Raw genomic sequence first — 25,281 nt, 5'->3', positions numbered from 1 at the left:
ATGAGCGGAATTATGCCGCAATTCCTGAGTCGCGCAAAGACAAGATCCATCTTCCGGGGCTTGTTGGCGCCCTTTATATCTTGTTAAAAGTTTACGGCCAGGTTTGCGGAATATAGCGCCACAGGGCAGACCCTGTACTGTAATACATCCGCCCCTAGGAATTATGATCGCGTGCTTTTTCTTTGGTAAGAAGCGTGAGATAAAACTAAAAACTGATCGCTTCCACTTTTTCACTGATGAATATAACTTATATTACTTATATTACTCTAAACAACGTAACTAATAGACTGTACAAAATTCTGTTGCAAGAGAAAACTTTCTTTTTTATTAAAAACAAAAATTTTATGAGCCATGCTAGATATTATTCGCAAAGAGCCAATAAACAAAAACATTTATAATTGAACATAATAACAAACGTTTCGACGTTTAATTAATGAATTTCTGCAACGTAATATAGAATTGTAAACATTTCGGTAAATAGTTTCTTGCATATCTGGTAAAATGTATACAATATTTCGATATATTATAAAAGCGAACATTATGGATTTTTGTTACAGACGTTTAAAATTTGCGAATAATATTTAGCACGGCTAATAAACCCGATTTGTATTCATAATTTTTAATTCATACAAGCCTCTTTTTTTTTCTCTTACATTATTACATTTTTGTTTAATTTTTAACATTTTTTATGTTTATGAGCTGGAGACCAGCTTTACTTGGGAAGTTTTTTATTCAAAAGCGAGGAAATCGCGGGGAAAGCATTAATAAAAAGCTTTAAAAGAAACTAAATCTCTTCCAGTTGGCCAGTAACCTGAATAATTGGCGAACAAGCGAACTCAAAAGTTTACGTAAGTTTAGTGAGATTTCTGTTTCAGCTGCGACGTTGAAGATAATCTTATTTCCAGTAAAAAATCAATTCACGTCGGAGGTAATTAATTAATCATTTATTAATAAATTAATTAATAAACATTCTCTTATTTACACGAGACAACGGCAGTGTAATAACTATTCTTAATTGTACAGAAGCAGGTTACTACTAAATGTCAGTAGTTCAATATACACGGGAGAGTGCGTTAATTAATTTAAACGGATTAAATATTCCAACGTTCGCGTTCCTCATTTAATAATCATCACATCCGATCTACTTACTCTAGCTTATTTCCAGTGTACGAATTAATATTATACTGTTTGATCTGATCGACTGGAAACAGATACGTTCCCACATAGCTTTTAACGGGATTCGTTAAACATTCGATCGCTCGTATTACTAATGTGCCATGAGATAGGGTTAATGCGTTAGTCGCGGTTCACAGCCGTCGGCAAAGCCTGCTAGCTCTACTCTATAGAACACTATTTGATTACAAAATGTACCGTCAGACGTGGAATCTGATTTCAGTTAATTTCAAAAAGTAGGAATAACTTTGAAACGTGGAACATGCAGTCTGTCAAAATGACTGATGAATTTTTCGTAACGTTATTTCCTTTTTTTTTCGCAAACTCTCCCTTGATATTCTGAATTTTCAATTTGCGAAATTTAATTTTAACTCTGCGAGGAAGATGGAGAGTTCGCATTTATTCAACTTGGAAATTATTCAAAGCTGCCCTTTGGAATGCGGGACCTTTCAGATATTTCGTCCAACGTGACGTATAATTTTAATCGAACACGAAAATTAATTATATCTGGCTGCGCGCTTTTGCGTAACGATAGACTTTCCCTTTGACAAAGAGTAGCGTGATAGGTGGTTCCGAGGGTCGTAGGTGAAAAGGCAGTCGGTAAAAAAAAGGGCAAGAGTAGATCTCTGGATAACACACGAGGGGTGGAGAGATACACGACCGACTCACAGTCGGTGACATCTAATCTGGCGAAGACAGAGAGACGAAGCGAGCGAAATCCGAGCGGCACGGAGAGGTTTCTTCGACTTCGTCGCCTCGACATTATCTGGCATGATACGCAAAACGCAGGTATTTTTCAGTATTATGGAAACTCGCTGAGGGAAGGGGGGGAGGGTAAATTAACGTGGCTTTCGTGTCTTCGACGAGCAGGGAATGCGATTCGCTGAGAATTAATCTGTCCTTTAATTACAAACTGTACATACTACAAACGCTGTAGCTGTTAAACTTCAGCGCGGTGGTCGCGCGGTTGTGTGTACACGTATACACGCTGGAGAATCTGAGCATTTTGCTCGATGAGAACCGGACGTTGACCGCAAAAATTTCACTCTGCTGCGCTTTAGAGACAGAGTTTGGCAAATAATTTTCCTGCAGTTCTACCCGACGAGTTACAGTGTCCATCACCGAGACGTGTTTTCTCGTTACCGTTGCCGGCGGCGGTTTAATTCCGGATAAAGAAAGCCAGAATTGGGAACTTTCGGATTACCGCCGGGATCACTCCGTCCTACGCTCATTGTTCGGTACGTACGTGGAAAATCTCTCCGTTTTCTCATGTCAGCGAACGTTTCCGTGCTTAAGTCTGACGGTTTGCAGCGTCATCGAATACGTGTGAAACGATAATAACGGGAATCGTGTGCCTTACTGCGTATTGCCGTTAAAACTGACAGACATTCAGAATTTAGAGCTTTTTATCGACTTTTGCGGTACGTACGACTTGACTGTGCTAGAATAAAATTCTCTTCCTTGATAGAAGACGAAGTCAAACAAGTAACAATAAAAAACTAAATAAAAAGGACTGGAAAAGGAACTGACAAGAATTCAGTTTAATCAGTTGCATCTGGGAGATTTTATCAGCTTCAGTATTTGTCTTTGTTACTTTATTCGTTTGAGGTACTGTTCTTCTTTTGCACTATTTCAAAACTGCTTTGTCGTTCATCTTTACTTCCTCGTGTGCATTTAAGACTCACAAATTCCAATTTAATTATATTTGAAGACTTCAGCAAATTTTACTAGATTAATCACATTTACATAGGCCACTAAAATTCCCTTAAGGCATCCCTTTGTCTAAATTCGCGTAGTTAATATACCCTTGCTGGCTAACTTTCGAAACGATCATTGAATAAACGCATAAAGGACTGATAAGGATTCGCAAAAGTTTCGTGAACCTCATTGATGCAAGTTTACTCGTGCATACATATTCAGTGACTTTAACCGCGAGAACGTCCACAACGGAACATGAATTTCTAGTTGCTTTAAATTCGTATATAAGCCAGCGAACTGAGAATAAGTTAGAGCCGAATATATCAGAGAAATTTAATTAATTTTATTTGTTTTTTTAATTTTATGCTTGGCGACATTAAAATAAACTGAGTGAGAACAAAATCTTTATTTTAATCATTTTTTAAGATAAAAAGGTATATCTTTTATATAGATATATTTGCAAATAAACAAAAAGAATATTTTTAAATACAGACATTGAACTTTATTATGCTTATAAGTATAATAAGGTCCAAATCGAAAATAAATTTAAATATAATAGAGAAATTAAACATTATCTTCTAAATTAATAAAATGATTATTATTTACAAAAACAAAATTTTTTAGGGTTTATTTTACTCTTAAATGTCACAATTATTTTTAATTTGGTTTTTAATTAATTTTTTCGATTTTTAGAAATTTCTAGCCATTAACAGTGCAAATTTAGTTTTACAAACGTTAGCAATGTTGAAAATTGTTATCTTCTGGTGCAAGCTTTACGCAAGACAAACAAATAACATATACGGAAAAAAATTAGTTGCAATTAGTTGCAGCAATAAAAATTTGTACATGGTAGCTAAATTTTAGCTATGTATACAAATTTAGTTATCACATACAGTGTTTTATTGCAGCAACTTATCTTCTTTTCTGTGTACTTATAAGTAGGTCTCTGAACAAATATAATTATTTCAACAATTCGATATTTATATATTTTTATATAGTTAGAAAATTAAATAATATAATAATATTTTATAATAAACCATAGAAATGTAATGTGCACTTAATAAACTTTGTAGTGAATTTTTATAAAAACGGCTCATGTCCCCATTTGGTCACAAGTTTATTTAAGTAAATGCGTTACTACCGGTTTCACAATTTCCCAGCTTCTTTTTATCTACACTAAAAAAAATGTTTTATCGTAATAACAAATAATTTAGTTAAACAAATTTTTTTATTTAAATGTATTTTGCAGAAGCAATTAAATTTTTTACTATATGAAACAAAGTATTTACTATTTTAAAAATGTGTTAATTAAACAGTTTTTGCTGAAGGTAAATTTATGAATTTTGTTTTATATATAACAAGACATTTTTAACTGATTTTACGAAATGCATGTAAATAAAGAAAATTTTATTTATATTAATAAATAATTTGATACATTTTAATTAAATTATTTGTTGTTGCAACAAAGCATTTTTTTTCTCATGTACTTCTTATGACACATTTTTTAAACATACACGTAGGCGTAAAACGCGTTTTTAAGTGGTATATTCTAAATTGGATCTTATTTATCGTGTTGGACCTTATTCGGTTCTTTCTCAGGTACTTTATATTTTTAATCACATTGTATAAAATAGATAAAAAAAATTTAGCATTATACATTATGTATTCCGTTGACGTAGTTACGTGTTTTATCGTACGTGCCGTTGCCATTTGGGTCGCGCTATGCGAGAGTGTACGCAGATGCGACGTAATCTGCGGCTCGAGTGGCAATCGAATTTCCAGCGGCTTCTATACTCCTCCTTTGAAGGCTGCATTTAGAGATTCTATTTGCGGATTAGGAGCTTTGAACCCCTCCAAGACGCGATCTCCCTTGACTTGGCCGGACTTGGCTATTATATATAACTCGATTTATCCGTTAGCTAGTTCATCAATTCGGGATTTATTGCCTTTGTGCGGGGCGTATACCTTTTTACGAGGAGTATCCGGCGCCGTACTCTGCAGAGTGCCATTCTCCCGTCCCATACAATAATTCCAGTCCACGCCCGGAGCAGGTCACTTTCGATTAAAATCCGATTCGATTTTCGTTTTAGAAGCAATCGTACTGTAAATCGCAGAACATCACGTAATGACGCGCGAGCATTGGTTTTTCATCTTCGAGGACACTCTCGAGGCGCGTCGAGTTTTCCCGCCCACTGCTTTCCGTTTTCTTCGAAGTGCCGTCTTCGTTAAGTACACCGAGGAAGAAGTGTTTACTCACTCCGTCAGTGCTCTCCTGTGCACATTCCCGCGTCTCTTCCTTTTTCCATCGTCCGAGGACCATTTCGGTCTCCAGACGACGCGCGAGCGGCGAACACGGGAAGTAGCGTGAGCCGCGGAGCTTCTGCTCCTATTTCCAAACCGACGCACGTAAGAACCGCGGGAGATGCTTCATCTCGGATCACATTTCTCGTCGGAATTTAGAACAGGTTGCGGCACGTACCTGCTTTCGATTACCTGCCACCCTGCCACCCTCCTCCACCTGTCTCGGCGTTTTCACAGCTCGTCTCGCCATGCGCTCACCACCTTCGCCATCTTCGTCCTCGACCCGCGCTATTGTTCGCTAAGTGCTTAAGAACGGTTGCAGCTGTCGCCTCCCGACGGCTACAGACGTTGCGGAGACTTACCATAGTAGGATCGACGATGTCGCCGAGCGTATTCGAATCGCCCCATCTTCCATCCGGCGACGATTGGGGATACCGCTCTGCGAACATCAGCTTCATTTATCAGCCTGTCCCCTTGGTCGAATCTCTCGCGTCGCGCTCGACTCCACGTATTTCTTACGCATTGTCAGCCGCGGTGATGGATGGCAGGATCTCGTGGTCGCTCACTCGATCTCGGAGTCGATCATTATACGTTTTACGGGCCAGCATGGTCTCAAGGTCGCATCCCACCTTCTCCCCCGCCCCGATAGGGATGCACCTTATCTGTCGGAGTTATACCAACACTTTATAGGCGATTCGCACGAACAAATGGCCGACGGTGGCGTTATGGATTTATGGCGACGTCCTGTTTATGACGGTTTCTTCTATGACGCTTCGGGGACGTGGTTTATGGACCGTACAGCCTGTGGAGCGTAATATCGGACGGCAATCTGTCTGTCGCGTGGACGAAACGATTGGGTATCGGTATCCTCTGGAACCACGCGTTTAACTCGCTCCACCGTGATTTACGCGTTCCAAGTTTCGATGCAGGGAAGACCCCCGGATAATTTGATATTCTGCGGACGATATGATTGCGGACTAGCCCGCTGTTGGCTCCATGCCATACACGTTCTGGAAACAAAACGACGCGGCGGTGGCACGTGGAACCAGAACGGAAGCGGCAGTTGGAATGCGGTGCGGAACGTAGCGCGGTATATGTATAGTAACGCGGATTTGCATGTTATCACTCTTGCGTTACAGCCGTAATGCCTGTGTGAACACGAAAAGAGAGTTTGACATTATTACACACGTGTCCTCAAGATAGTCTTTAGTGCCTTGTGTTGAATACATGATTAATTACACACAGATAAAGGAGATAACGATAAAGCTTATTGATTACGTGTTCTTCAAATAGGTCGTTGTGTATGAATAATATGATAAGAAAGAGATAACGTAAAAGTGTAAATTATCAAAACGGAAGCAAATGCTTTATCTTGAATTGTACATGCAAATGCAATGTAATTACTGCAGCAGTTATTATTTTATAATATTTAATGGTAAATTATTAGTATTTAAAATATTGTTAATATTAATATATTACGGCGTTATATATATTATTATATATTATTATTAAAATAATACATATTTATATAATATATATATTACTTTTATATATTAATAATTAATTGAATGTAGTATAAATCAGTGTATGAATATATCATACACTTGTGATTTAACATTTATTTAACTAATGAGAAAATGTTATTTTATTCTTAATCATAGGTAAAGAATAAAATGTAAAAAATAGAGATTCAATATTTTCAACAGCATTTTTTATACGAGAAGCATTATCTGTTATTTTTCTAATTAAATGCTGTGCGAGTGAAGCTATATCATTGCATTAAAGCACTAATGCGCATGCATTTATTTATGCAAATATGTGACAAACGTGAATATAATACCTCGCTTGCAAATACGCGACGATATATGGAATACATACAGGCGCAGAGGAGATAGAAAGAGAGAAATTGTAGAAATTTAGAATGACAAGTCCAGGATTAATTTTTCTCACAGCAGTTTGCCTGTAATCATATATAGATTGCTGTTGTATATATGCATGTGCATATATATATCTTCTTTTCATACGGATTTCCTTCAACAAGATTATTTTTTTGCCCTTAATACCTTTAAATGCTGATACATCTGAAATTTATATTTAGCCCATGACAGATTTGATAAATCTAACCCGTATTTCTACGAAATAGGAAATCCAATAAATCTGTAAACATATTTTTTTGCTATCATAACAGAGCCTTCACGGATGTTGCGCACACGCGACGTAAATTGAGGTTCTGGAAAACGTGTGTCATGTTTAGTAATAGCTCCTAGTTGCCGGCTAGATTAGCCGTCTAAATTTATCTCGGAATACTATGATAAGTAGTAATAAAAAGAATTAAGTTCTGGTTACCTGTACGAGGCCGGCGGCAAAGTAGCGAATTTATTTCTTCTTAATCAGGCGCGAGGATGTATTTATCCTTTTCTACATTGAGAGAGAAAAAATGTCTTGAAACAAAAAATTTTAATACTTAACACACAAAATTATGAAAACAAAAAATTTGTATACTTAACACAAAAAATTATTTATTCGCTTATTTACTTGCAGTTAAGTTAAAAAATTTTTTAACTGAAATATTTATATAAATAAATAAAGAAATAATTTTAATCAAGTTCTTTTCTTTGCTGGAAAATGTTTATTGCTAGAATAAAAAATTACAAATATGATTATTAAGGATCCAAAAGACGCAAATCACTTTTGATGTATCATCTTAATCAATTAAAATTAACGATTACATCACATACGTTTCAACTACCTTCAACTCTTCTTCAGCGCAACAATATTTCTATAGAAGTGCACACAGCATCAATAATTTTTCTTGTGACTCATTTCCTCCGTATCAAACAAGCCACATTGTCAGATTACAGAAACTTACGTTTCGTACGTGAAACATTAAAAAATAAAACCTTATAAACGATCTGTGTCTTTTAAACTCTTAATAGTTATATTTGTAATTTTTTTATTTTAAAATTTCAAGAATTGAATCCAGATTATTGTTTGTTAATTTAATTAGATTATTTTTATATTCTAGGCAATTAGATTTTTAATCAAAGAAAACTAAATAAATGTAATAATATTATTAGCTTACCTGTTAAATCAATATTTAAATACACTACTCAAAAAAAAATAGGGAACACTTTCCAGACACCAAAAATTAGGCTATTTTCAAATGACTGTAACTCGGTGAAAAATCATCGTAGATAAGAAATAAAAAAAGCATTTTGAAGCTTGAAGATCGAGCTTTAACGTTCTACCAGCAGATTTTCAAAATTCTTTTAACTTCCTTGTCTTATGCAGTAAAAAAGCACACCTTGTTTTGTTCGTTAAAATTTCGTATTTTTGACACTTTGCAGATCGACCAACAAACTTTTTTCGAATAATTCAAGTAAAATTTCATAAACTACAACATTTTACCTACAAAATGCTTTTTTAAAAATTTCTCTACGATTTTTTTTGACCGAGTTACGCAACTTTGAAGCTAAACCTGCATTTTTTACAAATGATATCCGTACTCCGTGAAAAATCATCATAGACAAAAAATTAAAAAACCATTTTAAAGCTCGAAGTTTCAGCTTTAACATGTTATCAATAATTTTCAAAAATTTTTTTCAATTTCTTAGTACTATGCCCCAAAAAAGATACACTGTTTTTTCCTTGAAATTACGTATTTTTAATAGCCTGTAGCTCAATAAAAAATTTTTTCTTGACAAATCCAATGCAAGTGCCATAAAGAATGACATTTTGTCTATAAAATGCTTTTTTAAAATTTTTTCTACGATTTTTTTTGACCGAGTTACAAGACTTCGAAGAAACACATTTTTTACGGTACATTTTTTTGAAAAATGACGTCTACCGCCGACATTAGCATTACCCAATGTGTACCACGTGGAGGTTGCCGGTCGGATTTTTGCACATCGTGTGTGTGTGTGTGTGTGTGTGTGTGTGTGTGTGCGCGCGCGTGTGTGCGTGTGTGTGTGTGCGTGCGTGCATGCGCGCGTGCGTGTGCGTGTGCGTGGGTGTGTATGTGTGTGTATCACAGCAGAGATAAGGACCCCACAGTTCGTCACTTCTGCGGTATTTAATGACTCCAAACCCTCTCTGCTGTGTGTGTGTGTATGCGCGCGCGCGCATGAGTGTTCAATAGTGTGTATTTCCTCCTCTCTGATCAATTACTGCTTGCAAGGCTTCTCGCATATTTATACATCTTGCAATACGATCTTGCGGAATGTTGTGCCAAATTTTCGTTAAAATTTCTCCCAATTCTTCTAAATTTTGCGGCTGTTCTTCGCAACGCCTTAATCGTCGTTCCATTTTATCCCAAATGTGCTTGATTGGATTTAAGTCCGGGCTATTGGCGAGATGATTTAACAGTCTAGTTGCGTGTCGTTCAAAAAAACGTCGCGTTATATTCGCCGTATGAGGTCGAGCGTTGTCCTGCATGAAAATAAAGTTCCGACAGGTTCAATTTAATTGCAAAACGTGTGGTCGTAGAATATCGTTGATATAACGAACACCCGTCATTGCCGGAGGTGGAGGATCACTAGATCACTTTGTCTTGTAAGTGATATACACCCCCTCCCCCCATCACGGAACCGCCGTTGTAAGATCGTACTGGCATAACGCAACGTCGATCATAGCGTTTATTTCGTCGACGCCAAGAACGATGATTAAGGCGTCGCGAAGAACAGCCACAAAATTTAGAAGAATTGGGAGAAATTTTAACGAAAATTTGGCACAACATTCCGCAAGATCGTATTGCAAGATGTATAAATATGCGAGAACGCTTGCAAGCAGTAATTGATCAGAGAGGAGGAAATACACACTATTGAACACTCATGCGCGCGCGCGCCTACACACACACACACACAGCAGAAAGGGTTTGGAGTCATTAAATATCGCAGAAGTCACGAACTGTGGGATCCTTATCTCTGCTGTGATACACATACGCACACGCACGCGCGCACGCACGCGCACACACACACACACACACACACACACACACACACACACACACACACACACACACACACACACACACGATGTGCAAAAATCCGACCGGCAACCTCCACGTGGTGCACATTGGGTAATGCTAATGTCGGCGGTAGACGTCATTTTTCAAAAAAATGTACTGTAAAAAATGTGTTTCTTCGAAGTCTTGTAACTCGGTCAAAAAGAACTTTAAAAAAAGCATTTTGTAGAGAAAATGTCATACTTTATGGCACTTGCATTGGATTTGTCGAGAAAAAATTTTTTATTGAGCTACAGGCTATTAAAAATACGTAATTTCAAGGAAAAAACAGTGTATCTTTTTTGGGGCATAGTACTAAGAAATTGAAAAAATTTTTGAAAATTATTGATAACATGTTAAAGCTGAAACTTCGAGCTTTAAAATGGTTTTTTAATTTTTTGTCTACGATGATTTTTCACGGAGTACGGATAGCATTTGTAAAAAATGCAGGTTTAGCTTCAAAGTTGCGTAACTCGATTTAAAAAAATCGTAAAGAAATTTTAAAAAAAGCATTTTGTAGGCAAAATGTTGTAGTTTATGAAGCTTTATTTGAATTATTCGAAAAAGATTTGTTGGTCGAGCTGCAAAGTGTCAAAAATACAAAATTTTAAGGAACAAAACAGGGTGTGCTTTTTTACTGCATAAGACAAGGAAGTTAAAAGAATTTTGAAAATCTGTTGGTAGAACGTTAAAGCTCGATCTTCAAGCTTCAAAATGCTTTTTTTATTTTTTATCTACGATGATTTTTTACCGAGTTACAGTCATTTGAAAATAGCCTAATTTTTGGTGTCTGAAAAGTGTTCCCTATTTTTTTTTGAGTAGTGTATAATAAATATAAAAATACAAAATTATGTTAGATAATATGTATAGTTACTTAAAATAATATTTTTAATTCAATAAAACAAACACATGCTTGCATCAAAATATATGGATTTAAGTAAAAGTATTTCTTTATTAAAGAAAATTTCTCTCAGTGTATTCATAGTTATTTAACTTTAAAGCAAAAATATTTTAACAAAATTTTTCTAAATTTTGAAGTCTAAATAAATAATGTACTAATAAATAATAAGAAATTTTATTTAAAGTTTTAATTTTAACTGTTGGATTGGAAATTAACTGATAAATTAATAAAAAACTAATTAATTAATAAACATCGTTTTTGAATGAATTTTACTTAAACAACGTCACAAACTTTTGTTTCAATCTATTATATTGTACTCGAGCGTCGATTTTTGCGCGTATTCAGAATTTCGCGCGATAAAAACTAAAATAAGAGTTAAATCTTCACACGTAGCTTGGCATATGTGTCAGAGCTTGCGAGAGTTAAAATAAAGGAACGGATTATGGATGAAAACAGACTTCAGAAGCAGAGCTTTCTCTTGGCAAAATGATTCTGAGAGAGGAACCGCGGCCGACCTTGCACTAGTTCGGTTGTAAGAGATATAGGAACAGGATTCGCCGAATTGTACGTTGCTTCCTGTTATCTAATCTAAGCTCTTAAGCTCCAACAGTTACGAATGATGATCGGCTTGCCCTGAAAAACCGCATGTAAATATGTACATGAATTTTGCACGTGTCTCACACAGTCCCGAACAATACGTAAATGTAACTTGCAATATTTATGTCGATGCACGAAGATATTCTATGCTTGCAAAATAATAGAGAAATGTTAGTTATTGATAATATGATAAAAAATTGCATATGTAAATTAGTTTCGTATTGTGGATGTATTAATTGCTAGATAAAAAAGATTGAAAGAAGTACAGAAAATTTTCTTTTAGAATTTATCTTTTTATAATCATGGCCTGGGAAATAATTCTTTATATACAATTATATATAGTTATTATATAATTTTCATGTATATTTATAAACAATTATATATAAAATATGTTCATATATGTATATAAAAATATTTAAAATATGTTCATATATGTATATAAAAATATTTAGTAATCATACGTATTTAATTACAGATATATAATTATACATATTTAATTAGACATATATAATTATATATAAAAAAATTTTTCCCGGGTGTAGTCGTACCGAGTCTGAATTTTACTTCTACTTTTGACTTCAATTACATCTTTTAGACACATTTTGATACTGTAAACACTCAAATACGAATCAAGATGTCTTTTGAATCTATTGACTGTAGGATTTGTGTAGGACTGTATAGGATTTGTGAAGAGTGTTATGAAAATCTCCTTCTAACTTCAAAGTGAGAAATTTTCCGATAATTGATATTTTAAAGTAGAAGCTCAAAAGATCTAGCTGATGTCGAAAGTGGAAGAAAAATATCAACTCGGGATGGAACAACATGATCTTTAAAGAATTTTACTACACTTTTAATAAAATTTATTGTGAGACTTAATCAACTATTTTACAGTATAAGTTTACTAAAATTTTACAAAAATTATAGTAAAATATTTTGAAGTCTAGTAAATAAATTCTAAGAAAAAAAAATTCTTTCTATGTACGCTCGCTATTTCTAAGTTAGATGAAAAATATACTTTTAGTAAAAGCGTTAGCAGCTCACACGGTCAGTCGCCCCTGATAATTGAAGTAACTCGAAGGTAAGAGTCAAACGCGTATATTTGATCATGACATGCACTTGAGAGAGCCGCGATGAAATCGTCGTAATTGTTATCGCGGCTTCATTTTTGTCTGCATCAGTGAGCGGCGTGTAGATGCGACCCTGGACCACTTTGTGGTCCATAAATCTAGGAAGAGCTCCCGTTGGGCGCTCTCCGCGAATCAACGACTGTGCATGTATACAAAATGGCCCGGTCGGCGCGGCCTCATACGTGTGCACGTATCGAGGCAGTCTCAATCTAATCCGCCAGGTTGAGTCGTCAGCCTTGTCGACGAGTTGTCTGAATATCGGGTCAAGGTTACCCAACATTATGGGCAAACGTTCGGCACCACGCTGGCTGATTCTTGATGGCGCGATAAAGATGACACTTCGTTCGAACGAGCGCCGCGCCGGGGGGTTCATCTCTGTCGGCTATATCCACAATTGAAGGTAGCGGCCACTCGAAACTCGTTTACGGATTCACTTGTCGAGCGTCTGTCGGCACCGTAAACGTCGAATTACAGATGCGAAACCGTTTCGCATTGTAATATCGTGTAGCATTAATATTTTACGGTATGGCAAATGAGATGGCCGGTACGAAATGTGTTTTAAACGGTTTGAGTGCACGAAATATTGAGGATAGACACGAATATCGACATAGCTCTTCTAATGCGGCACTCTTACTTCTCGGAAACCAATTGACCTGTTTTAATAATATAAAATCATGATCTGCTTACATAAGTAAAGAAATAAAAATCTATACATTCATTACTGTTCTGTGTATAAAATCTACTAAAAATAAATTCTTAAAAAGCGAAAGTAACATTTACACAAATTTCTCTTACATTTTGCATAGTTTAAACAATAATTATTATAAGAAAGTAATAATAGTTAGTATAAAGCATACTACCTCTCTGCGAGAATAGAAAGTAATTATGAAATCTTCTATAATGTTGACAGCTGTTTCACGAATTTTTTTACATTTTCTTTAATTAAGGTAGGAAAAATAGCGTTGGACGCGACAGATCCACATATGCACTAAGGTGTAAAAAAATGTATAAAATGGGAGGGAATAATTCTGGCCTTTTAACTTTATAAACTTTGTTGTTTAATACGTAAAAATATATTTTGTTAATTAGTTTAGCAATTTACTTTTTAGTTAATTCTTTTTCTACGGGGCCGTGTCTGATTTCTGATATTGCTGCCTACTGTGCCATTTTCTCAGATACTTTTATGTTGCGAAAATATTATATAATAATTACAAAATGTAAAACATTATAAAAATAGCTATACCATTTAATAAAAAACATTTTTTAGTTTGTATTCATGTTTATAATATTTTATTTTTAGCTTTTGCTTATTAATATTATCTGAAAACAAACTGATATGTCAAATTGATCTTTCTCTATATACAATACATGTATGTATATAATTTCTTGCTTTAATAATTTAATTGGTTCTAAACAGAAGAACGTAATTTCAATAGCGTCATGTAAATAGAGAAGAGTAATTAGTGTTTCAGTTAGGCAATAACATTGTTCATTCTGTGCACGCGATTGATTAACCCGGATTTGGAATCTTCACAATAAACGCAAACAAAATGAAACCGAGTAATTACAGATTCACTCATTATGTGTACATAAAATTATATAAGATAATTATATTCCTAACATGAATAATAAAAATTGAATTAAAAGCGATTTGATTTTTTCCGCCTTGATTTTACAAATTCAAAGGTTCCGATCAATTGTAATTATTGCATCGATAGAGTCAGTTAATTAATTTCGATTTCGAGCTCATAGCTCCGAGTAAAACATGCCGAACAAGAGAGCTTAATTAACTCGTCCGCAGTCTCCGCAATTGTTGGAGCATCCCTAAAAAGCAATTTATTTTGTTCTTTACTTTAGATGTAAATTCTATATCGATCGAATAAACTAGAAATAATAGATTTTACTTTTTCCCACTTTACAATTCTGCAAAATTTTCCGCAGCTAAATTTCCATAACCGAGATCTCTCCAAACTCAGATTTTTTTCTTAAAAGGACAGAGTTTTCTGAAAACGTTGATTTAATACAATGGAACGGAATTAGCAACCATCCTCATTTGCTTCATCTCGCTGATAAGGGGTAATGGTTAGCTTAGAACAGTCTCCAACAATTCCATTTCTAGTGATTGTAATTAGCGTTGATTGTCTACGAGCAGCACAGGTGACCCGATTAATTTCCAAATAGCCGGCGGCCCATAATTACAGGAGGGGTATCCGCAGAACCATCCCCTTGTATATCTGACATAGATGCGGGAAATATACAGTATCTACTATAGCTACTGGCATCGTGTGGCTCTGATCTCAGTGGATCTTAAATACCTTTCACAATGAGTAGTATAAGATTAATTAATCTGACATTAATTAATCTTGCCTTTCTTGTACAGGGACACGATAATCTATAAAAGGACAAGTAGATATTAAATTAATATGAATTAATTCAAACAATCGATCTCGGTGCTGAAATGCGTTAAGGCAACGTCAAACGTTGACTGTGAGAAATGCACGTAAACACCTTCATCAATCTCCGTTATTGCTCGCGGAATTATGACATTGTCACAAAAGATCATCGTCACAAAAGATTTCTCCGTAATTTTTAATATTTTAATTACATACACTACGAAGAATATCTGGTGATTTATCACGTGCATCCAAGCAAAACAACAAAGTCACACAATAATGTTAAAATAACTTTAAAATAAATCGTGATCGAAAAGTGACTCATCAATAATTATCTTGAAGTTATTTTGACGTCGGACTGATGTCATAATGATTTTTGTTTTGCTTGGAAATTACGAGAGTGACGTCTTTACAGATATCACACTGAATACAGATAATATCTGTTCGTTCAACTAGGTGTCAAAAAAAAAAAAACGCAGGCACTCTATGTGATAAGCTTTCTATAATCCAGTAAGCATTATTACTATGTTACTAAAATAATGTTCAATAACGTTTTTGAATGTTTTTAAAAAATTTCCAAATTGTTTCAAAAAAGTCATGTATCAAATAATCTTTTACAAATATATTGTAATTAATACAATATATGTTAAAAAGATTATTTGATACATTATATACAATTCATACAATTTATACAATATTATTTTAAAACATTTAAAAATACACTTAAAATCAACATTCCTGAGAAATAATTGCTAAGAGAAAAGTGTTTGCGACTACAGTTGCATAATAAAATAATTATGGTTAAAAGTTTCATTTTTATAGTTATTACTGCTCTAATGTTAGTAATAACAATAAGTTTATAGTTCTAATAATTATGAAAGAATTTACTATGAATTATAATGATTGAAATTTTAATACAGTGAAATATTAAGGTATAGATGGTAAAAGTAAAATAATCATAATATATGTATATATAATAAATGCAATCATAATTATAGCGAATGTGACTGTTTTTAAATATTCGTTTACTATTTAACGTCATTCTACATAAGATACAAAATGTGGGTCTCAAACCTCAAACACAGATGCGACAGCATGAAAATGTTAATTATTAATGCTTTTGCTTGGCTGTCACATCTGCGTTTGAGACTTGCGACCAGCTGTTCTACATTTTATGTGTAGAATGATCTTAAATAACAAATGTTAAAAAACCCATTACTATAATTATGATTACATTTATTATATAATAAATGTTTATTTATTCTTATCAGCCATATCTGATATTTTGCTATATTAATATTTAAAATTATCAAAATTTATTTGTATAATAAAATTTTTTTATTTGTAAAAACGCTAATATATAGTTATTATTTCTAACATTATAACAGAAATAATTATAAAAATGGAGTTTCTAAACATAATTATTTTATCATGTAATTATAATCATTAGTAGCGAACATTTTTCTGTCAGTTTATATTACGCATATGATAGAAGTGTAATAGTTTGAATTTAAATTTGTGATTTACCAATCTTGGTTGATTTGGTTCCGAATCGATCAATATTTAAAATAATTCAATTAAAATTGTAATACCTCCAGTATTATTAATCTTAAATCAATGTATACAAATTCTCGTGCTTGATTGTTCATCGATTTCTAAAATTTTTCAACTGTTCTAAATTGTATAAACTACTTATTTAAAAATTTATGTACACAATGGACAATTGTCTTGATAAATTTGTTTTAACATTTTATAGATTTATATTATAATTGTATACAACAAAATTAGAAACTGTTCCGTTATATTTTATTAATAAAGTACTGTGAAGTATTATCATTTTAACAGTAACATGCCATGTATTTGTATGATATGTATTCAATATTTATTTATTAGTATAAGGTCTTCACAATTATTATCTATACTATTTATTATAAATTTTTATTTAGCATATTATTTTTCTTATCATTATTTTTTAAAATTCTTGTAACTAAATTTTTTGTTATTTAAAAGGGTCTGCAATATTATTGAAAATACTTTATTATATTTAAATTAGCATATAATGTAAATCCAGAAAAATTTGATTCATATTCGAGTCAAAGAAATTCAGTTAGATTTGATTCGACGTGAAAATTTCAGATTCAATTTAATTCAACCACAAGTGCTTTGTACATCTGCAGCATATGTATCGTGAAACTAAAGTAAACTTGGTAATTAAACTGTCGCGTTATCACAAATATTTCAAAGATAATGTACATGCAATTAATAAAACGTATAATATCTATGATGGTATATATAGATATCACAGAAAGTACACGCGCAAGAGTTGAGTCAATAAATTTTTATTCCCCCAATGTTGAAGTAAACATTTTAAAAATGTTAAAGAATATTTCTTCTAAAATCTTTATTTTTCAAGTAAAGATATTAAAGATATTATTTAACAAAAATATTTTAAAATAAAATTAGTATTATTTGGAAGATTCAATATATAATATTTAACAAAATTTGTTGCAACAGTAAAAAAGTTTCTGCGTCAGCATATTGTTCTATATATAAATCCCTAATTTGTATATTTATGAGACTAGTGATATGTAATGTATATGCTTGCAGTCGTATCGGTATTTAAGTGATAGTATGCATTCGGACTTGATGCCGTGAGCACGTGTTGGTATAAAACGAGTAACGTGTTAATGTTCTTTTACTTCATCAAAAGAAATTAATTTCTATGGACAAAACTTATCTAAGGCTTCATTCAAGTCGTCATCAGTCCGAATGAGGATTCATGAGTAAATACAGTATCAATTAAAATAATTTTTCGACATCTAAAATAATTATATGACAATTATATAGTAGAGTGTCATTTTTTGCGACACGGCCACGAGAAAATTTAGTTTTAATTAAAATAATTTTTACATCCAAAATTATTATACAGTTATATATAATAGTTAAGTGTCATCTCCTACTATCACGGTTAAAGATGCTACTACGGATTTATCAAACCGATGACGACGATTCCCGTTTTCGATAACTGGTGACGGTTTCTATTTCTATTACTTTTACTATTTTTCGTTGCGCTGAAGATGACTCCAAAGAGAGTCGAAACGTTCATTTTGTAATTTTGAATTGAATAAATGATTTAATCTCGATACTTGTGATTGCGCACTTTTACTCGTGTTTATTCTCATTAGTCTATTTTTCAATCATTAATTGTGTTTAAATTTCGAGAATCAGGAAGTAATTAATTATTTAAGTGATGTCATAAATTTTACTCAATAATAAAAATATAGATTTAAATAATTTGATGGCAGTGCAGTTCGTGCATATATTCAACATAAATTAATTTATTAAATCTATATAATAACTGCAATATAGATAATTATACATTATTTTATATAATAACAATAAATTAAATAAGCCGTTTATAATTTACTCTTATTGGAAATTAAATTGACGCTTCATATTCATAAATAATACAGTTTAAATATGAAACTGATAATACTTTGCTTTTAACATTTGTAATAGAAGGGCATGCTACAAATTAATTTTTAGTTTTTAACTGTTTTAATTTTTTTTTAACATAGTCATTTATACCAGTTTTTTTAACTTAATCATAAAAATCGACGTATTATTGTTTTTGCAAATATGTCGATTTAATTCTTACTATAATTGCTCTATTTGATTAACCGGATTTTGTAGTGATCAAAACAACAAAAAGGTATCTCTTTTAAAACTGTTTTATGATCGTCGATGTTGTGTTTAAAGTCATAGTTTTATTGGATATATGTAGCTTTTGTTTTTCCTAAACTTTTGAACAAAATAAAACTCACTTTTTTTAAAAGTAATTCTATGTTTTATTGTCATCAATTTTCCTTCAATGACAGTAAGATTTCTGACTTCCTCGTTATCATTAAAATCCCATAGAATTCACAGATTCACAGACGTATTTAACAATAAGAATTATTAAATCTTAAATCTTTAATATTAAATTTTATTTAAAATTACTTTTGTTTCTCTATTAATTTTTTTTTTAATTATATTTTATATCAAATTTTGATTTTTTAGTTTAAATTAATTTCTTTTAAAACAAACGTATTTTTCTGTAATACTTTTTTTATACATTTAAGGTGCTTTGTGAATTTATTTTGAATATGTAAAGTTTTCTCTGTGATATGCAACAGTGTACATACATTAATTTTATAAATGCAAAATTTTATATGAATTATACTTGTAGCAAAAATGGTTTTCTAATGTATTTTGCAATAATTAATGAATTAAAAAAATTTTTGTCATTATTTTCCCGTCTAATGGACAATAATTTTTCTATTCTTTCCCATTCTTAATAATTTTTCATGCTTTTTTGTATCATTGATTTTTTTTACATATGTTCTTTTTTACATATTATCTGAACACCTTCTTTTCGGTTATTAAAATATCTAACGCTCTTTGTTGCAATAACTTATCTTCTTTTTTCCTTCTTTTGTATATCTATACTCAACTGTATTGTAGATAATTCTTTTATTTGGCATTCAATGATTAACAAATATTTATAGATAAATAAAATCGAATATTCTTAAAACGTAATTTTGTCAATTTATATAATACCAATTATATATGTGCAGTTGCAAAGTTTTATCAATAAATTTAATGAAGTCACTCTGATAAGCATGTGACTCTTATTTATTATCTCGTTTTCCTTATATTATAGCATATAATCAACTTAATAATTTTTATAATCTAACAAAAATTTTAAAACTTTATATTTAAGCACAGAGAGAATTGAAAGTTATGGAAATATTTTGGAAATATTAAATCGTAAAAAGAAAGAAATATTAGACCGTCTTTTCCTTATATCGAATTAAAGCCTCTCAGTTAGAATAACATCGATAGCAGCTTGATCGTCTGAACTCTTCTTGAAAATAATAAAGTATCTACTATATCGAAGTAACTGCTATTTTTACGCACGCATCGTGCTCCATTTGAGTGCGCTTCCGCTCGAACCGGCTTCCACTTATTACCTCCATTGAGAAAAGAGAATCCCCGGACATTTCCTCACAGAGGTCAGCGAGCCAAGGCCTCACAGCGGACTGTGGATACTAGTCGGTCGTCGTCGAAAAACGGGGTCTAATCAAAGTGAGCGGCCTATAAGAGCGAGCCTGAACAGATGTCCGATTCAGTGTAGTCGGCGTAACTCGTAAGGCGATGTTGCGTTGGAACACAATATTTATCCGTGCCTGACAGTCAACCAACAATATTACTCGCTCGTGTGCATACTTGTTCGTCGATACCACGTGTTGTTGAGCGTAAAAATTAGCATTATTATCAGTTCCTAGATAGCCGAGAATTACACTGTAGTCATTAGAAAGATTGTTGCGATGGTGAATCCGATTATCCGCAAAAAGTGAGATAACCGTGATGGGATCGAGGCCGCGTCGATATTAGTACACTTCGCTAATGATCTGGTTACGGAGATTGTAACGGAGACGTAACGCTGATTGTCAGTATATGGTAACACAGATTTGAATATTGTGAAAGTGTTCATCAAATCCGGAAAGAACCAGAAGTATCAAAGCGAAGATCGAGAGAGCCTACGTCTGTAGAAAGAGATCTGAAAGATTGATTTTACTTCTTTCGATCGGATCTCAACTGTCAACAGATTGTCGGAGGCATTTGCATTTCTGCTACTTCAGCGAGATTAAAACTTCATTTCTCATGAAGAATTGAAACATCTGTTCGCAGCAACACTCCGTATTGCAACTTGCGAATTTATCAGTGTGTAAATTGAGTATTTCGCCTAGGCACACACATGCATACGTGAGGTCGAAAGAGAAATCGTCGTTCTACTCTCTTTGATCGTAGAGGTCTATCTAGTCTATGGCTGTATAGCTATGCGGTACTAAGCGGCGCGCGCGTATTATAGATCTGATGACTGTTGCTGAAGGCGACGTTGCTTCCAACTTGATCGATTATTCAGAAGGCTGTATTACTTCTGGAAACAGACAAAGCAACGCCATTAGCCTTACAGCTGAAAGTCAGAGAGCATTACCAAGCGCGCGCAGGCTCTATCTTACGAGTGACATAATCGATAGCTAGATATTCGCGGTCTCGTGACAGGCGGCTTCGCGTCGTTTAATTCGGCTTAGTCATTGTAACATCGTGGGGGAATCAATTGCTGCTTATCCCTCCCTCGTGTCGTTCGCGTCTTCGTAAAGTTCGCTCGTTACACGCGAAACGATAGAAGCTACTACTGAGATTGGCAAATGAAGATCGCGCGGCTCGCTTCTGCCCGGATATTTCCGAAGTAACGAGAGACTGACAGACGGGATCGGACGAAGTTTCTACGAAGGTGCTTTACACCGTGAATTACGATCTGCAGACTAGAGTGCAATGTTCTCCGGGAAGATGAATGAATCCACCCGCGCGTAAAGTCGCGGCACCACGTGACTTTCATTCCTGGGTCAAGACAGAGTTGAGTCATATCGTAAGTTTTCTTCTCTCATTTTCTATTTTTGCGAATATTCTCGTTCACTTCGCAGTATTGCTTTCAGTTCTGGAATACATTCCATTTCGTACAGAATTCCAAGGAAAATATTTATGCGATCGCATTGAATACAAATGCAGTAGAGGAATTTTTAGTGCACTCGTTCTGGACTTCTTTTATCTGTATATAATATAAAAGAACGAATAAAATCATGTTTTATTAGAAAAAAACATATGCAAAGATTTAAAATTATTATGAATTTATGCATATTATAAATTAAGTTTGAAGAGAAATTTATCAATTTTACGAGTAGCTTTTAATCTTATTTGATACGCGTGCAATTTGAATAAGCATTTGTCTTACGTTAATCGATTAAAGCCCGTGGCTAGATAAACGAGGCTAGTTCAAAAATAACAATTGAGAATAGGACCGAAAAAACATTTTTGAAATAAAAACATATTGCAAAAAACAATTTTGTAGTTAATTATAAACAAATCATTCAAAATTGAGGTGAGAAGTGCCATTTTTTAGTCAAAGCATTTTACAAAAGCTGTAAAGAATTTATTGTGAAAAATATCAATTCAGCGAAAGTACGAATCTGGAACACTTTCAATCCGTAACGGGTATCATATCAATTATATCGACTAATTTTTTACAATAGATTGTTTACAGTTTTGTTTCTAAACACTTCTAACATTATTATTAAATTTGACCATCAAATTAATTTTAGATATTATTTCCAGTTTCAATTTATGATTACGTTTTAAGTTCGACAATCATATCGACACGCAATTTATAGAACTGAAAAATATATTTAATAATTGAAAATATTATTAAGCAAAGATTCGCTTTGACCGAGAAATGGTACTTCTTATTTCTTGTACTGTTCACATATCGTTTTAATTCTGAATTTATTATTATTAAGAGCGGAGTTTGATTTAAGTCGCTATAAAAGTCATTTTATGAAATTTCTTTCAAAGAACCACCGTAATGGATCTTTTAAAAATTGTTTACCGTTTCATAACAGATTTTAAAAGGCACACAAAATTTTTTTGTTAAAAAATATTCCTTTTTATAGTGGCTATAAACATTCTCGTATTATATGTGTTGACTTGACCTCGTTGCTGTAATTGTGAATTTGCGAGAGTTATAGCGCATTCTGTAATCGTCTGAAAAATAAAAATAAAAAAATTATTACATTTTTTATAAAATTACTTTGTCGAACCTTTAAAAAGACAAAAAATTAAAAATTGAGTGACACTTAAAAAATATTACCATTTAACAAAAATTTTATTTTATTTATGTAAGAAGAATTGATGTTAAATTAATTATTTTATTATAGGTTTATCGACAAACGATGTTAATAAACTGCAGGTATGCACTGAAAAAATTCGGAATTGATTGAGTAATTTGTCAGTAATATTTTTCTCAATAATATGTTTCGAAAAAGTGGTTTTGAAAAAAACGCATTTAAAATTTTAAATTAAAATTTTTTAATATCAGAAAAATAAGCAATTTTCGCAAACTTCCTGCCAGTCTGTTATTTCAAGCTGATACAGCGAACCTTCAGCTTTATCGTAAAACTCGTTTGACTCGATGTGTTTTTATCTTGTATTCATTCGTGCCTCTTTAATACTGCTTAAGTTGAAACATTCCTGCTTCGTCACTCGTTCAGTGTCAAGTGCATCAGCACAAAAATTTGCGTTGCTGTTTAATTTTATAATTACCAACGTTTTCATTATTTTGTTTTTTATCAAAATGAAGATGTTTCGGAACTAGACGCCAAACGGTGGGGTTGAAGCACTCTTGGTATTTTGTGCATGCTTAAGCACCTTTTTAACAGATCTTCTTTTTAGCACTAATTTACAAACAATTTAGAAATATATGCTTCTCATATTACTGTCGAACCGGACAAAGGGTCTCTTGTCACATACTCGTATATCTACATGCAAGAAATGTACTTCCTTTAGACTGTTAGGTTTCTTAAAAACTTTATATTTTATTTTGTAACTTTGAGAATATATTTTTTATATAAACTACTTTTGATTACAGCAAAAATTTTTTATTTTTTAAATCATTAGACTTCCCTTATAAAAATTTATTTTTGAGGAAAATTGATTATGCTAGTCGATTTTATGGAAAAAATTACTAAAGAAACATGTACAGCTTTTCTCCAATTGTTCTCCAATTATGTAAAAAAAAAAAATAATAGTAAACAATATAAATTAATAAAACTCATTCCTACCCATGTTTATTTTCAATTTGAAATAAAACTTGAGCCAAAAGAAAACATTTCTAATATAAAAAGTATATTACAATAAATTTTGCAAAATATCATTGTAAACAAATTATTTTTCTGCATAAACGGAGAATAATTTAAGAAAAAGATATACATATGTTTTTTTAGTAATGTAGTAAATTTTCCGTAGAATTGGTTGGCGTAGTTAGTTCTTCAGTACTTTTCCTTTACTGTCAATTTACTAATTTGTGTGGACTTTGATGAGTTAAAAAGACAATAAACGTGTAATAGACTTGAGCGCCATTGAATAGTTTCATTATTGTAGCAATTAAGCAAGAAACGTGCTCAATTATTTATGTACTATCATTTGAAAAAGTGAACGCTATTCTAAACATTAGAAGACAGGATATTGGAATATATTAAATATCTGAAATTTCTGATGCAGCGAGTATGTAAGATTGTTAAAAACTTACGTTAAATGAGAAGAGTTTAGCTTTCTGATCGTAATTATAATTTTATAAATCTCATATAATCTAGTTAGAGAACTCTTTGAAAGTCTGCAACAAGATCTCGAGGTCCCTTCCACTTTCCTGCAAAGTTTAAAAAAGAAAGTTGGAAATTCGAGCAAGCATAATAACCATTAAAGACGTGAAAGAAAGATTTCATAAATAAAAGAAAATAAACTTGATATAAATCAATTGTAAGGAGACAACCACATAAATAACAGTACGGTTGAACGTCGATAAATAACAAATTTGCATCTGTGCAATTTTAAACGATCGTTTCTATTATTATTTACTTATATAATAGTGTTATATCTCAATAATTACAGCAACGATGCTAAGAATATATTTTGCATTAACTTGATGTATTCGATAATTAATACGTTAATTGACAATTCCAACAATGTTTTTAAAGAAAAGTCGTATGTGCGTGTATGCCTATTATGTATTTCCACTTTAAAATATTGCTTCATACTTTATAAGCATGAAATATTCGTAGCGAGTTTTTTACATTATAGCTAGAAAATTATCGGCACTTATCTTAAAACAGGTTTGCATATGCAATGATCTCATGAAAAGTCACTTTATGAGGTTAGAAGATTTCTTATGCTTTCCGAGAGAGGACAGGATTAAAGTTTCAAGATTTTCTTGGATTACATAATGCGGAGCGGAAACTGCAGTAGGGTGCCAAACGTGACCGGAGCTCGTTGGTGATAGATGTAGTGATCGAGACGCCAATCTCGCGCGACCACGGAGGTACTGAGTACTGGAGAGATTTGAGGATTTCATCTATCGCTATTTAATTAAATCAATATGGCTGTCGATTTGACGCATAGGTAATCTATAATTTAAACAAGTCAACAAATTGCATT

The 25,281-nt window shown here is 32.7% G+C and overlaps 1 protein-coding gene and 2 long non-coding RNA genes across 4 annotated transcripts in view; 1 reads left to right on the top strand and 2 right to left on the bottom strand.

Annotated features, from left to right (window-relative positions):
• Positions 1 to 929: 929 nt before the first annotated feature.
• Positions 930 to 25,281, bottom strand: part of LOC120358719 — a 25,097-nt gene continuing 745 nt past the window's right edge. The window contains exon 2 of the long non-coding RNA XR_005575603.1: positions 930 to 7,590. This is a non-coding gene — a long non-coding RNA (uncharacterized LOC120358719). The remainder of the gene's footprint in view (positions 7,591 to 25,281) is intronic.
• Positions 13,925 to 15,927, bottom strand: LOC120358720. The gene is made up of 2 exons (XR_005575604.1): positions 14,704 to 15,927; positions 13,925 to 14,623 (listed from the first exon to the last, which is right to left on the bottom strand). It is a non-coding gene; the product is annotated as an uncharacterized LOC120358720 (long non-coding RNA).
• Positions 19,932 to 25,281, top strand: part of LOC105197048 (facilitated trehalose transporter Tret1-2 homolog) — a 19,030-nt gene continuing 13,680 nt past the window's right edge. The window contains exons 1-2 of one of the 2 annotated variants that reach the window (XM_011163248.3): positions 19,932 to 21,667; positions 24,960 to 25,245. In XM_011163248.3, coding sequence (XP_011161550.1) covers positions 25,223 to 25,245 — 23 coding nt within the window. In that variant the 5' untranslated portion in view covers positions 19,932 to 21,667; positions 24,960 to 25,222. Of the gene's footprint in view, positions 21,668 to 24,017; positions 25,246 to 25,281 lie in introns of those variants that run through there. The other variant, XM_039453837.1, reaches the window with a different exon arrangement.

The sequence above is a fragment of the Solenopsis invicta genome, chromosome 9 (assembly GCF_016802725.1).
Source record: "Solenopsis invicta isolate M01_SB chromosome 9, UNIL_Sinv_3.0, whole genome shotgun sequence".
In the NCBI taxonomy this organism is placed as follows: Eukaryota; Metazoa; Arthropoda; class Insecta; order Hymenoptera; family Formicidae; genus Solenopsis; species Solenopsis invicta.
Note: the sequence above shows the minus strand (reverse complement) of the source record. Positions and strands in the feature narration are given on the sequence as shown.